The sequence below is a fragment of the Meriones unguiculatus genome, chromosome 12, assembly GCF_030254825.1.
Source record: "Meriones unguiculatus strain TT.TT164.6M chromosome 12, Bangor_MerUng_6.1, whole genome shotgun sequence".
Classification (NCBI taxonomy): domain Eukaryota; kingdom Metazoa; phylum Chordata; class Mammalia; order Rodentia; family Muridae; genus Meriones; species Meriones unguiculatus.
This window is the reverse complement of record NC_083360.1, coordinates 33461026-33475461: the sequence shown is the minus strand read 5'-3', so window position 1 is coordinate 33475461 and position 14436 is coordinate 33461026. Positions and strand designations below refer to the sequence as shown.

The 14436-nt window shown below is 55.5% G+C and overlaps 3 protein-coding genes across 25 annotated transcripts in view; 2 read left to right on the top strand and 1 right to left on the bottom strand.

The window, feature by feature from the left end:
* The window catches only part of Emid1 (EMI domain containing 1), a 43379-nt gene extending 37278 nt beyond the window's left edge, over positions 1-6101 (top strand). Inside the window, exons 14-16 of one of the 4 annotated variants that reach the window (XR_009585109.1) lie at positions 1466-1550; positions 2632-2722; positions 5399-5435. Coding sequence is in view for 3 of the 4 variants with exons in the window: in XM_021632751.2 (XP_021488426.1) it covers positions 2632-2722; positions 5399-5526 (219 nt within the window). In the remaining variant the exon portion in view is untranslated. Of the gene's footprint in view, positions 1-1465; positions 1551-2631; positions 2723-5398 lie in introns of all 4 variants that reach the window. The other 3 variants (XM_021632751.2, XM_021632752.2, XM_021632753.2) reach the window with 3 other exon arrangements.
* A 160-nt stretch (positions 6102-6261) lies between these two features.
* Rhbdd3 (rhomboid domain containing 3) lies at positions 6262-13729 on the bottom strand. Of its 13 annotated transcripts, none has more exons than XM_060365603.1 (10): positions 13520-13729; positions 11869-12020; positions 11227-11494; positions 9527-9562; positions 9024-9213; positions 8690-8784; positions 7958-8341; positions 7015-7177; positions 6658-6927; positions 6262-6576 (listed from the first exon to the last, which is right to left on the bottom strand). In XM_060365603.1, the coding sequence occupies exons 4-10, from the start codon at positions 9531-9533 to the stop codon at positions 6399-6401; spliced, it is 1287 nt and encodes a 428-aa protein (XP_060221586.1). In that variant the 5' UTR covers positions 9534-9562; positions 11227-11494; positions 11869-12020; positions 13520-13729; the 3' UTR covers positions 6262-6398. The 13 variants fall into 13 exon arrangements, with proteins under 13 accessions (XP_060221586.1, XP_060221583.1, XP_060221584.1 ...); XM_060365600.1 differs by lacking the exon at positions 13520-13729 and adding an exon at positions 12615-12704; XM_060365601.1 differs by lacking the exon at positions 13520-13729 and adding an exon at positions 12489-12612.
* Ewsr1 (EWS RNA binding protein 1) overlaps positions 12642-14436 on the top strand; it is a 27930-nt gene continuing 26135 nt past the window's right edge. For 4 of the 8 annotated variants that reach the window (XM_060365591.1, XM_021632699.2, XM_021632698.2 and 1 more), the window contains exon 1: positions 12645-12809. In XM_060365591.1, coding sequence (XP_060221574.1) covers positions 12797-12809 — 13 coding nt within the window. In that variant the 5' untranslated portion in view covers positions 12645-12796. Of the gene's footprint in view, positions 12810-14436 lie in introns of all 8 variants that reach the window. The other 4 variants (XM_021632701.2, XM_021632700.2, XM_021632702.2 and 1 more) reach the window with 3 other exon arrangements.

Here is a 14436-nt window from a genome sequence, read left to right as displayed (position 1 = left end):
AAACAAAAACAAAAAAGGACCATGCCTCAAAAATTAAGATCGAAAACAAAATACAATGGAGAGGTATGCAGGTGCCTCAGTAAAAGCAGTTGCCACAAGACTGAGTTCCGTCTCTAGGCCCCATATGATGGGAATAAAGAACTAATTCATTCAATTTGTTCTCTGATGTCCACACACACGCTGTGGCCACAAGTTGGTCTATGACCTCAACACGCACACTATGGCATGATCAGGTGCATATACACGCACACACACAGACACACACACAGATACAGATGTAATAAAAATCTTAAATATGATGGAGAGCAAGAGGAAGACATTCTCCTCTGCCTCTGTATAAGTGTCCATGTGCATATATAACCACACACGTTTGAACACCACACACACACACACACACACACACACACGCACACAATGTGTGTATGCGTCCCTTCATTCAACCTATACTAAATGCCAAGAGACTTCTCGATGCTGTCAGGCTTGGGGTAGCTGTCTCAACCACCCTGGCTCTCTGCTGGAAAACAACTACCTTCTGGAAGTTGTTGGGGGAGGGGACACGGAATGTCGGGCAAGACCACGGACCCTGTGCTGGGAAAGGAAAGTCCGAGAGAGGTCTCTAAATGAGCCTCTGTTGTGGGGTGGCGGAGAGCCCTGGGCTGCAAGGCCTTGGAAAAGGAGCTTGGCAGACCCATCGCCATAGCCCTGGGAAGACCCCTGCACCTTCAGCTGCTACTGAGAGGGGCTGGGCTAAGGGTGCTTACCGAGGTGGGTCGGAATGTGGAGATGGTGTCTTGACAGAGAGGTGCACAGTTTCCTGAGGGAGGAGACTGGGCTGGAGCCTCAGATCAGCCTCATCTTAGGCAACAATGCCTTTCAGACATTTTGGTTTTCACTTAATTCTCACTCTAGCAGAAACAGAATCACTGGCAACTAGCTTGCTCTCACTGACGGGGTGATGCAAAAAGGCAATTTGAAGAATATGAGTAGAGAGAAAGATTAAAAACCTAAAGACTTTAGAATAGAGGGGAAGGGAGGGAGGGAGGGAGGGAGGGAGGGAACGAACAGAGAGAGAGCGCACATGCAGAGTACTGTGGCCCAGGGATGTCACAGGAACTGTGCAGAGGATGTGAGAATGGAGGGGGAGGAAAGCGGGCTACGTGGGGCCTTGGAAACAAACGGGTGACAGGCTGTGGGGAAACCTGATCGGTGCCCGCTGGAGTGACATGATTTGTAGCTAGCTAGGATAAACTGGCACTTTCTGAGAGGGTCTCCAGGGGTCCCTTTCTCTTGCCTTGCCTCCCTCCTGCCCCCTCCATCTTGTTTGGCTGTCCAAGGGTCCTGGGCTGTGGTAGGAGGTACAGGGCTACAGGTGCCTGTCCTGGGTGGGGCATGGGCCACTGGCGGGCTTTGCAGGGTCCCCTCCTCACCCCCCCATCACGGCTGCATCTGTCTCTTTCCTCCGCAGGGGGAGGGGTTGCACCAGCTGCGCGAGGCTTTGAAGATTTTAGCTGAGAGGGTTTTAATCTTGGAAACAATGATTGGGCTCTATGGTGAGTAGAGACAGAGAGACGGCCAGCCAGCCCAGCCCCTGCTTTCCAGCCTCCCCCAAACCCTGCTGGGGAACTGGCCTGAGTCCAGTTCTGAGGCTGAAGACTTAGGCTACAGAGGCTACCCCACCCTGAGTGACTGTCACCTCTCTACGGGCGAAGGTCCTGCTCCTGGACTCATCCCCACGCCTCTCTAGGCATTGTGGGTGAAGTAGTTTACATGACTTTTCCAGCTGGGAGACAACAGAGCATGAGATTTGCGAGAAATCAAGGGCAATGAAATCAGGCTCCAAAGCTGGGTGTGGTGGCACACACCTTTGATCCTAGCACTCAGGGGGCAGAGGCAGGCAGATCTCTGCGAGTTCCAGGACAGCCACAGCTACACAGAGAAACCCTGTCTCGGAAAAACCAAACAAAATAAATACAAAAAAAGAAAAAGAAAGAAAGGAAGGAGAAGAAACCAGACTCCTAATCAGTAGGGAATTGTGGGTAATAGCCAGACTCTAGCCATAAAGGATCAAGGGTCAGTCCGAGTCAATAGGATGATGGATAATGTTTGTAGACTCTGCTTCTCTACTCAGCTCTAGAGAGGTCACGGGCAGTGGAGCCAGTCTCCAGACCTACAGGAAGATAGATTTTACATCCAAAAGTACAGGGAACTGTGGGTGACAGAGGTAGACTCAGGACCCAGAGGACTCTGGGTAATAGAGCACTCACCAATCCTGACCAGCTTTCCCACAAACTTGTCACGACTCTCACAGGACCTGCCCTTCTGGCCGCAGGTGTCCCTCTTGCAGTTACCACTGTAGTCCTAGTGTGTCCTGAGTTTCCTGTTGGGGCTCAAGAGAGCCCAGCCCTCAGCCTGGCATTCACCCTCCATGTTCCCATCTACCTGGCCACCTGAGAAGCGAGGCAGACCCCCCTACCTCATGAGGGAACACTGAGGTCTGGCAGGCACTGGTCCAGACCCCTGCCCTCAAGCCTATCAGCATCTATCGCCTTCACCCCCCCCTGGCTCCCAGCCCAGCCCTTAGAGGCCAGACTCTTCTCGATCTCTCTCGAGCTCTTCTCGATCTCCCATCAGGCTCCTAGCTTACAGAGCTTCCTGCAGCAGCAGGCTCAGCTGGAGCTCCTGGCCAGACGGGTCACCCTGCTGGAAGCCATCATCTGGCCAGGTAACAGCAGGGCGGGCAGGCAGGGGCAAACCCTCTCAGGATGGGCCTGGGACAGGCTTGGGCATGAAGAAGATGCTTCCCACTTGGTCTGGGCAGGAAGACACTTTGCATCCTTCCATTCATCAAGGAAACAGAGCCTGGCACAGTGAACTAGCTTTCCTGTTCTAGCGGTCACCTGTTGGCATAGGCACCAAAATAGCCTATAGGTGTAGCCCTGCCCTTGTGCAGTTTAGAGCTGGGGTGTCGTCTGCCACTGGCAGCAAAGGCCAAAATGAGATAAGTAACAGAGTAGCAAGTGTAGGTATGACCTGCTGGGGACATGGCTCCATGGTGGAGCACTCACCTCCTCCAAGGCCGTGGGTTCAGTTGTCACCATGCGGGAGGGAGCTAGTTTGGGGAGACAGTCCAGGAAGGCTTCCTGGAGGTGATGTCTCAGTGAAGACCAGAAGGCGAGGGTCAAGGCTGAGTGAACCAGCAGAGGAAGAACAAAGGCTGAGAAGTCTACAGGGTTTTTTTTCCCTCAAGGGTTCTTTGAGGTGGAGACTAACACTGAGCAGAGCTGGTCTAGGGAGGCTCTAGAAGGCAGGTTCAGGCAGCATGAGAGGGAGTCAGGTGCCTGACTCCCTGAGTGAGGCTAAGGAGCCCACAGCTGGGGTGGGGCCTGGCCGGTCACAGGAAGAGTCCCCAGCCCACAGGCTAGCTTTTGCCCCGCTTCAGCTTACAGCCCGTATGCTCCCCAATGGCCAGAGGCCTCCATATCGTGTCAGCCTCCCCTCTCAGAAAACTGAGACCTGAGGCCCTACGTAGGCAGGAGGAGCAGCGTTAAAACCAACCCTTCGTTCCTCAAAACCAGGAAGCACCAACCGATACTAGGCCCAGATGGGCACTGGGCCCTGCAAAGCAGCTGGGCTTTGGGGAGCTGTCTGTCATTCACTGTAGAGACTTAAAGGGGATGATGCCCAAGGGTGGGGACACTGTGTGGGGTCATAGCAGACCCATGTGGAGGAGCGATCAGGAGCCCAAACAGGAAGTCTAATGTGAGATTCCATCTAGAGGTTGGAGAAAGTGTTGTCCAAGTCAGGAACGGTGGCTCCATGCCTGTGACCCCAGCACTGGAGAGCAAATTTGGGCCAGCCTGGGCTACTGAGCAGAACTTTGTCAGAAGAAGAAGAAAAGTGCATGTGGTGGCTAATGTAGCCACCCATTAGCCCTGTGGCTTCTCTAAACTCTAGAAACATCTGCCAGACCTCCTTCTGCCTCAGCAGCTTTGTCCCTGCCTTAGGAAGGGACACCGTGGTCCCTTCCCTACCCTCTTAGCCCCCATCCTGCATCCCCCATTGCCTACCAATGGCCTGAGGGACCACTGGAAACAAAGACCCAAACATCACATTCTAAGCGCCTTTTCTGGGCTCCCCCCTCTCTGTGGAAGGGACAGTTAGCGCAGAGGGATAGAAGAGCTGGGTAGGCCGCTGCGACACCATCCTTAGCTGGCTGTGCTTCTGATAGCCCCTGGAGGACGTACAAGGCCCCGATTAGTGGCCCACTCTGAGCAGCGCCTTCAGTGAGAAGTGGTCCTCATCAGCTTCCTAGGAACAGGGAGGTACCCGAGCAAGTGCTCGCGCTGGGGCTCCACCCCGCCGGGAAAACAGCTTCCCTGCTCTTCTCCCTGCTTTAGGGGGTACTAAAGGGTATTCCTGGCTTCCCGGACAAGAGACCCCTCCTTGGGTTTTGAAGGACTTTAGTTTCCTCAGGGGCAAGCACGCTGCTGGACGCTGGAGCTTCAGGTTATGTGCAGGTCAGGGCGTATCTCACAACTCCCCTTGGAGCTGACGTCAGTCTTTGTCGGCCCTCAGAGTTTATCTGAAAATGTCCTTGATTTCAGAAATCAGACAACTGGGGCCTTGACAGGGGCCAGGTCCCCTGAGGCTGCTCAGGGGCAAAGCCTGACTTTACAAAGCCCTTTCTTCCAAATAGCACTTTAACCCAAGGAAAGAGGAAAGTGCTCTTCCCTCGCATCATGGGTTCCTTAACTATGAAATTTGGATGATCCAGAACTCTTCACTTCAAATTAGCCTCAGAAAATTGATCACAGCTGGGCATGGCGGCACATGCATCCCAGCACTCATGAGGCCGAGGCAGGAGAATCTGTGAGTTCAAGGACAGCCAGAGCTCTGCTGCACAGAGAAATCCTGTCTTGAAAAACAAATTAACAGGCTGGAGAGATGGCTTAGAGGTTAAGTGCACTGGCTGCTCCTCCAGAGGTCCTGAGTTCAACTCCCAGCAACTACATGGTGGCTTATAACCATCTATAAGAGATCTGGTGCCCTCTTCTGGCATACAGGTATACATGCAGACAGAATATTGTATACATAATAAATAAACCTATATTTTTAAAAAAAGAAAAACAAAATAACAAAATGATTACTTAGGGAGCATTATTCATATGCCAAACATGTAAATGTGGCAAGTCTAGCTACCTCAGACATCAGATGGCCAAGTGTCTCGCTGACCTGGGGACTAAGTGCTTGTGGGCAGTACTAGCCAGCCTTTTGGTGCCCTTATTTCCCACAGCATCCATCTCTCGGCTGCCAGGGTGCCCTGCTACCCCTCAGGATGAAGAGTGGGCTCCCCATGTGAATGTACCCTGACAGCCTCTCTCCTTATTCCCTCCGGCAGAACCAGAGCTGGGATCCGGGACGGGCCCTGATGGCACGGATACCCCCAGCCTCCTTCGAGGCAAGAGGGGAGGACACCCAACCAACTACCAGATCGTGACCCCCAGGAGACGCAAGGAGAGGAGCTGAGGGGTGACGGTTGCTCTCAGGGTCCACACCAGGCTTCCTCCCCTGGCCTGGACTTGGCCAGCTGCCTCCAGGGACTGCCAGCTCCTATTTATTAATATCCTCAGGGACCCTGTGCCATCTCGGCCTTGGGATGGGCAGGGCTCAGTGACGGCAGCCTAAGCAGGGGCCGGGCCTCAGCAAGCCAGGCCTCACTTGACGTGGGCCTAGTTTCCTCTGTGAGATGGGGTAGAGAGGCCTTGAAGGGGATGGGTGGGAGTGCAGGCTTCCAGTCACCTCGGCTGTCTAAAGTACGGACCTGGGACTCTGGCCCTGTAGACGTGCAGAAACGGGGACAGAAGTCTCAGTTCCCCTCCTGCAAAACCTTGTTTTCTGGTGCTGAGCTTCCACCTGAGTCCAGGCTGCTTAATCCCTGACTGAGTGGTTGGTGCTTCTTACATCATTTCTGTCCCAAGACCCCACTCCTGCCAGTGTCCCACGTGGGGATGGGATGTATAGAAGGGACTCCTGTTCCAAGCATCTGCTGCAGATGCCAAGGATTGCTATTTACGGGACAATAAACATCCATGCCTGACCTACTCAGCCTGGTCTCTGTAAGGGTCCACCTAGGCTGAGGATAGTGGGGCACGGAGTCACCCCTTGCCATCAGCCGCTCATTCACTGCTTGCTCACTCCTTTATCCTCCCTGATGCCAACACAGAAGAGCCAGGCATGACAACCACCATTCAGGAGGCCAGGTTGAAAAACCAATCAGCTTTTATTCTTAGTACCAGGGCAACATGCTGGGGCCCGCTCCTGCCCCTAGTGCTTTCAACACCCCACCAAGCCCTCAAGTAGATAGGGCAAGGACTCAGACCAAGCCCACTCGTCTTGGACTATGAGGGCCCAGTGCCCTTGCAATGGGCAGAACCACTTCTCCCGTCGGTTACTGGGGCCTCAGTTTCCACTAGGCCTTCCACCAGCAGTGACACTGCCCCCTCCACACGTCCAGTAGCTGCCAAAGCCACTGCAGCCTTCTCAGTAGGGAACCCCATGTGCTGTAGCTGCTGCAGCCTGAGATGGGGACAAGGAGGAAATGTCAGGACGGCGTGGCTCCCACATCAAGAGGCTGCACCCCTGGCCACCCTGTCCTACCGTAGAGAAGATACAGGAGACTTGGGCAACCAAAGCGAGCTCTGGGGACCCTGGACTGCCGCATCGAGAAGTGAGGCCTGGATCCCCTCCTGTAGCATTTGCTCGTCTAGGGCTGCCCACATTGGGGTTCCTGGAGCAAAGCTGGACCCAGCCCAGCCCAAGCTGCTCTCTGAGTCCTTCCATGTCAGGCCTGGGGGGTGCTGGGCAGAGCCATCACTGTGAGTCCAGGAGCTTGAGGGGGGCAGGTAAGGAGGTCCAGGGACAGCAGGCCTGTAGGGACAGAGGTGGATGGCCTGGGTTGTTAGCCACTGTCACAACTTCCACCATCCAATGCTGAGTCCCTGGCATTACCCTCACCTCACTCCAGCAGGGTAAGTGACAGGCAGTTCAGCCAGACTGCCTGGGGTAGGAAGGAGCCTCAGTGGCCAGCACCGGGCCAGAGTCCTGCAAAGAACACCCTCCTGTAACAGCTGCAGTCTCCGCTCCGAGAGCTCCAGCCACCGGAAGGCCCCAGCAGCATCTGCCTGCCCAGGGCAGGGCAGCTGGTCAAGGAAAAACAAAATGAACTGGGGGAAGGGAATATGCTGGGCACTCCCAGGAGTCTCCCTCGCTCCATCCCTCAGGATACATCTTCACGCACATCAGCAGCTGAAGGTGAGAACGAAAGGGAGCTGCCTGCCTATTCAGCCAGAGGGGAAGAACCAAACATGCCTTCCCCAACCCTGCTTTCCCACCTTCCCCAGCCACCTAGAACCCTGTTCCCAGATCCTGTGTACCTGAAGACATATCCTCCTACCCTCAGCAAGACTTGAGTAGCTGGTGTCTGACTCTGAAATGGTCCCATGTGACTGCCTGAAGGGCGATATGGGTCGGCCTGCTCTCTATGGCAGCCACGTTCCCCACATCTCGGGAGCAAAGCTTAAGATACCTGTACCATGGGCCCCAAGTTGGCCCTGTTTCCAGAGAGCCCCAGGCTCACTCCCACCCTGAGCCTGCTTAGCTGTGCCCTATACCTAGCCCTCTCATCTTAGCTTTGATGTCCCTCACACAGGACCCGGGTAGTGACGTAGGTCCCTTCGACTCTCCAAAGCATCTCATGGCGTCCTTTGATTGAAACTGACACTTCCATTTGGCCATGAGCCCTGTCCCCAGCCCAAAACACGGCTTAGGAAGATGTGTCAGGAGCAGTGTTTGGTCACTTGGCATTGCTCTGGTATGACTCCCTTGTGCCATTCTTTCTGAGGCACCCCAGAGGCCCAGCCACACGTCCACGCGGACTCTGAGCTCAGGCAAAGGATACAGGCTAGGCCAGCCAGAAGGCCACACAGGAGCTGCAGGAAGGGTGGTTCAGAGCCTAGCAGCAGGGTCAGGGCCAGCAGCAGCCATGGGAGCAGCCATGGTGGCAGAGTCCCCTGAGGCCATCCAGGGTAGTAACTGTGCCCTGCCAGCATGGCCAGATGGACAGGCATGTAGCCACAGCCCCCAGCTGCACTAGACACCCCGAGGCCTGCCAGCAGCACAGCCAGCAGCCCAGTGGCCAGGGCAAGCAGGGTGGAGTTGTGCAGGAAGCGCAGCGTGCCCAGGTGGCACTCCTGCCACCATCCCAGGGTGGGCAGGAGCAGCAGGCTGAGGAGCAGGCCTGGCAGTGCAGTGTGGCCCACGGCATGGGTCAGCAGACGGTGCACTGGGGACAAGAAGAGTGCCAGGTAAGAGGATGTATTACCCTTTACTAGGGCCAGCTGGTAGGCAGCCTCCCTGACCTAGAGCCAGGATGTCAAATGCCACTCCCAAATCACTGGTAGAGGGGACCAAAGGCTCTTCAACATCACAGCGACTTTCTAGTTAGAGAACCGGCACGCAGTCTTCTCGCCGGCAAGCAGCTACTGAGCGGTGCTGTGTCTCGGGCACAGTGAAGCTGTTTGTCTCATTTACCAGTCTCTTTTACAGCTGGCTAACAGCACAAGTTCTAACAGAACTGCCTGCTAGAACCACCCACTCCCACAGAGCTGCACAACCTCGAAAATCACTTCACCTCTCTCAACATTTGGGTTCCTAAAATGCAACCTGGAGGGAAGTTTGTGGGAAGGATGTTTGGATGAAGACCTTGGTCCTTCTTTCCAGGGAAAGCTGAAAAAAAAGGACGCACCCAGAATTCCTACCACAGCTCCCCAGCTCACCTTCTGTGCCTCCTACAGGAGCCTCTGCCCTGTTTCTCAACTGTGGACGAGCTGGGCACGTGTGAAGGCTAACCTGCCCCGCGACACTGTCCTACCCTTGTCTGACCACCACAGTGTGCACACTAATGCCGCTAACTATCTCTTCCAGTTGGTCTCTAGCTCCTTCAAGGTTCAGGGGCTGGTCCTCACCCTGCCAGGGGTCCATTAGCAGCTCTGGAGCCAATGTGAGGCTGGGGCCAGCCCCTACTAACCACAGGCAGCTCAGCAGCAGCATCAGGACTGAGGAAGCAAGCGGCAGTGTCTGGGACTGTGAGCCAGGGGGGTCCCAGGCATGCATAGTTTGGTTGATGGTGGTTAAAGGTGGTCCTGAGGCTGAATGCTGGGGAATAAACAAAAACAGGAGCAAATTATTTTTGCTGTTTTTATCTAACTCCCTCTCAATTACTTTACCAATCATTCCATTTTATAGAGGCAGGAACTGAACCTGCAAAGACAGGTCCAATAGTTTAACCATGGTAGGCCCAAGCCCCAACCCGTGTGCATATTGGCCACTTCCTGTCCTTCCTGCCCATGTGTCTGGGATGGGCAGGGCCATGCCTAGAGTCCTGAGGGGGCTGGTGTGGTAATGCACACCTGTAATCCTAGCATACAGGAAGTAGAGACAAGAAGGTCAGGAATAGTAGAGCGCTTACCTAGCATACATAGGCACCTGCACTTGCTTCCCAGGGCTAGAAAAAGATGAAAGAAAACTTTAATTGAGTTCTCGACTACTTATTGTTTTTAAAAAGAAACAACCTGGGTGACATGAGACCCAGTTTCAAAAACCTAGAGTCTGGTGGGCCCTGAAGTCTTAGAAGATACAGGGACAGAAAAGCTGAAGTGGGGCCCTTCAATGCTAAACGGATCAGTACATTCCCTCTGGGAACGGCAAAGTCAAGGCCCGCTCCAGCCTCACACTTCCTCCCTCCCTTCTTTTGTTCCAGCCTTAGGGAGCCCTGATGCCCCCAAGGAGCGGAGGCTCCCTAATGGGACAAGCAGTGTGGGGTTCAAAGTGAGGCTACAGGAGTCCCACCTTCCAAGCTTTACAAGTAATTCAGAACTTGGCACTACTTCCTCCCCAACCCCGGCCCTAGCCTCATTTTGCTAAGGATATTGCAGTGTCTGCAGTGTGTCCCTGGGCAAGTTTTCTGTTTGAATTAAAGGGTTTTTTTTTTTTTCTATGTCCACTCTAGCACCCAACGAATGAGATGGAGACCTGTTACAGTTATAATAAACTTTAGAGTACTATATCTGGGCAGAGTCTCATCTATTCTAACCTGTCTATGCTAGCCTGGCCTACTTCCCAGCCATATGCCCGTCACCTGTCCTTCAGTCTTGCCCTGGCCACCTCTGCTCCATCTTTGTCCTCATGGTGATTCCCTCATGACCCAGGTAACCCTCTTCTTCCCCTCATCCTCATGGTCTGGCAACATCATCTCCTGTTTGTCTCTTGTCCACCTGGGACCACCCCCTAACCCTTTCACCCCTGGACTGCAAGTGTCACCTTAACTCTCTTCCTACCTATAGACTATTCAGCTCTTTATTAACCAATCAGAGATGATGAGAACAATTTTTACACAACACTGAGACTGGAGATTCTTCAATAGTAATGACAATACCAGAATCTGTTAGCATTCAGCTCACTGCCCATTCTGCAATTAACAATCTAATATACAGAAGCACACCTCAATATGAGGTGAATGAAGGTCACCTCTACAGTTTCCTAGTCTGGGAAATGGTGATTAAGGTACATTTTCCTTACAGGATGGTAAGAGAAGGGAATAGACCGGAGGTACACAACTTTCTTTTTTAAAGTTTTGTTTGGGGGACTGGAGAGATGGCTCACAGGTCAAGAGCACTAACTGCTTTCTCAAAGGTCCTGAGTTCAATTACCAGCAACCACATGGAGGCTCACAACCATCTAAAGGAGATCTGGTGTTCTCTTCTGGCCTGTAGGTATACATGCAGGCAGAACACTGTATACATAATCACTAAAATCTTTTTTAAAAAAAAGTTTTGCTTGTTTTAAACAAAGTCCCAAGTGTAACCCAAGCTAGCCTGGGATGTGCCGTTCTCCTGTCTCTCTCTGCCTAGGCTTTGAGTGCTGGGCCACAAATCTGCACCACTGCACTTGGTTTGGCCCCCAGCTCTTTCTCAGTAAAGCACCACACCTCATCCAGGTTCACCAGGATAATACTCCTTGCACGTATTCAAGGTTTTATAGGTGTCCGTTGAAAGATATTTTAGCAAGGCCCCAGGTCCTGCTGGTGTGATTTGGGATCTGGGGTGAGCTCCACCCTTGACCTGTGTTACTGGGTTGAAGTTCAGAAAAGCAGGCAGATTCCACCCTTACCTGGAGGCAGGGTCCCCTAGACTGAAGCTTCCTCTTGCACCTTCTCACAACCATCCCATCCCTGGGCACTAAGAGACAGGTCCATGGGTACACGGAACTGGACCTCGAGTCCTCCCGACCAGTCTCGTCTCTCTCTTGGTGATGGGATTAGAAACCTGGGCCTCACACATCCTAGGCAAGCAGTAACACTGCGCCTTCATCTCCAGCCATATCTTCAATTAATAAAACGGATCTTGTAAAAGTCAAATAATGACTCCAGCTGCTGCTCCTAGAAGAGAATACAAGCAGCAACCTTTCCCTTTCAGATTCCGACCGGCACCCCACTGAGATACTGTGAGTCTCTAGCTAACAGACTCCAGGTGCCCGCCTCGCTCACCTGAGGTCAATTTACATCAAACCGGAAATTGGTGGCCACGCGTCCCGCCCCCACTGCCATCCTCAGAAAGGTGTGACACGCCTACTTCACCCACAAGGGCCCTGGTTTCTCCCGAGCCCTTCCCCGCCACGCTACTGTTGGGCTGTGTCTGTGCACGGCGTTTGTAACTTAACAGACTCCTCACTCTGCAGCCGTCAGCCCCAGTGTCCCTCTGGAACCCTGGTCGGGGACTTGTCGGCGCTTGTGCACCATCACGCCCTGCCTACCTTACTGGGGAGCCGGGAGGGCAGAGTGGGAAGTCAAGGGCAGGGGAGATGCTTCCGGGTGGCACAGAGAGGGGAGTCCCGGGGCCTGGGTCCAACTCAGCTTTGTAACTTTGTGCAAAAGACTCAGTCTCTTGGGCCCGGGTTTTCTTTTTCTGTTAAAAACAAGGGGAGTGGTTGAAGGACGACTGTGGGGCCCTCGACCCCGACCGTTAAGTGGGGTCGGGCGCAGCGCCATTCCCGGCTTCCCTCCCGAAGGCGACCGACCTCGGTCCCCTCCCCCGCCCGCTCGGGCCACGCGCCCGAGGTCCCGAGGAGCACGTCCCCCGCCAACCCCGGAGAAACGGATGTGCGTGGGGGGACCCGCCCGCGAGTCGGGCCGCCAGCTCCCGGCAGAGCCCTGAGCGCCCCAAACCCACGGCGCGCGCGCGCGCGCACGCACACACACACACACACACACACACACACACACACACACACACGGGCGCGTGATCCCGCCTGTCGATTAGTCAGCAGTTGTTCCAGGCCGGGATCCCTTCCCCCGCCCCAAGCCCTCCCGCCAGCCTCCGTCTCCCTCCAGGGCACACTCTTCGGAGACGCTCCCTAGAGCCGGCGGGCGTAACCATTCCAAGCCGCCGGGCCTCTCGCGGAGGATCCCTGGGGTTGGTGGGAGCCACTCGCCGGCCAGCGCGCCGGCCCCTGAGGCGCCTCTCTGAGCCACACGTCACGTCCGGCTCTCTGGAGAGGACCTGGTCAACGGTTTCGGGAGCGGAGAGCTCGGAGAGCGCCGGCTCGTCGCTCTCGGCGCACCCCCGCGGCCCGGCCCGATGGTAGCGTCCGAGGTTGCGGGTTTCGCGCCTGCGCAGTGCGGCGCCTAGGGGGACCGCGAGAGGGAGACGGACGTTGAGAGAACGAGGAGGAAGGAGAGAAAATGGCGTCCACGGGTAAGCGGAGCGGGATCGTGGTCGCGCCGGCGCCGGCGGGGACGCCCGAAGCGGGGGGCCCTCGCCTCTGGGGGTGTCGGGGATGGCCGAGTGGGGCTGCCGAAAGGGGTTGGGGTTCCCGCCGCGGCCCGGCGGGCCCCGGGGGGCCGCGTTCCCTTCCCCTCCCCCCACCGGGCGGGCTGGTTCTGGAACCTTCCGGCGCCCGCGTCGGCGCGCGGAGGGCCTCGCGGCGGCTGGGCCGTGCGGGGCCCGCCGCGGCCCCCTTTGTGTGGCGGTTGTGGGTGCGGGTGCTCCCGGCCTCCCGCCACGTGGGCGGGGCCCGCGGCCTCGGCGGCCCGAAAGGGGACCGCGGCCGGGCCCGGCGCCCGCCGCCCCGAAGGCGCGTGAGGCGGGGCGGCGGGTGGCGCCTCGAGGGGCCGCGGCCGGTTGCCCCCGGAGCCTCCCGTTGCTGGCCCGAGGGCAAGGGTTTCCCCGGGAACTCGGGAGAAAAAAAGCAAACAAACAAACGAGCACACACAAAAAAGAGCGTGGCGGGCGTGCAGGCCGAGGGGCGCCGGCGTGCGGAGCGGGAGCCCCGTCCTCCCCGGGCGCCTCGAGGGCCCCGGCCTGGGCCTGCTCGGCCTCTGCGCCTAGCGGGCCCCCACGTCTGCGTTCTCCCCGCTCGCAGGCTTCGATTTTTTACCATGTGTTAACTCCACCTCCTTCCTTACCAAAAAAGCAGCGGCTTCCCAGGGTCCCTTTCTCAGGCGGCGGCGCAGGGGATCGGTTGTGTAACAGGGTCCGAGCGGATCCGGGGATTAGAATCTTCCCAGGGAGAAATTTCTAGCATCCTTGATCCAGGAGAAGCAGGAAGCCGCGGGCCGCGCGTTTCTGCCGGCCTGCTCGTTAAGCTAGCCCGCTGCTTTATTTCTTGGCCCCGTCGAGGCCAGGGGAAAGAGACCCGGAGCCCGAGTTGGAAAGTCCGCGGTGGGAACTCTAGAATGTGATTGATGTTGCGGTCCTTTACAAGCGAATGAGTGTGGCCAGCCTTCGCCAGCAGTTAACTGGTACGGTGGCGTTTTTTTATTTTTGGCCTCTGGAGGTGTCTGGGGTCTGGTGGGGGGGGGGCTTGGAGGCAGTAGGAGAAAGCGAGGGGGAAGACAGGAAAAGCTCTGGGTCCTTCATTTGTGCTTAGGAAATCTAACGGTATAGTCTGTAAACAGGTACATGCTGGTTTTGATAGCAGGCTACCAAGAATGCCCCTAAGAGATGACCCACAGACACCCTGGTGGAAAATGGTTTTCTCGGTGGTCCTTCTGTAGTTCTCCCAGCCCCTTAAAGCCCAAGAAGGCGATTGCAGTTTTTTGGGTTTTTTTTTGCTTGATAAATCATTGCCACTTTTTAGTCATCTTTGTTAAAAACCCTATTTGCTGATAACCACCAAAATCCAAACTCAAGTTAAAAGCATTCTCTACTGCACCCACGGTCCTGGCCCTGGTGAGGGAACCTTATTTAGTAATACAGTTTAGTTAGACCTTTAAGAGGTTTTCTGACCCTGGGCATTGGCAGCGCACACCTTTAGTCCCTGCATTTGAGAGGCAGAGGCCGGCAGGTCTCTTGAGTTAAGCATAGCCAGGGCTACACAGAG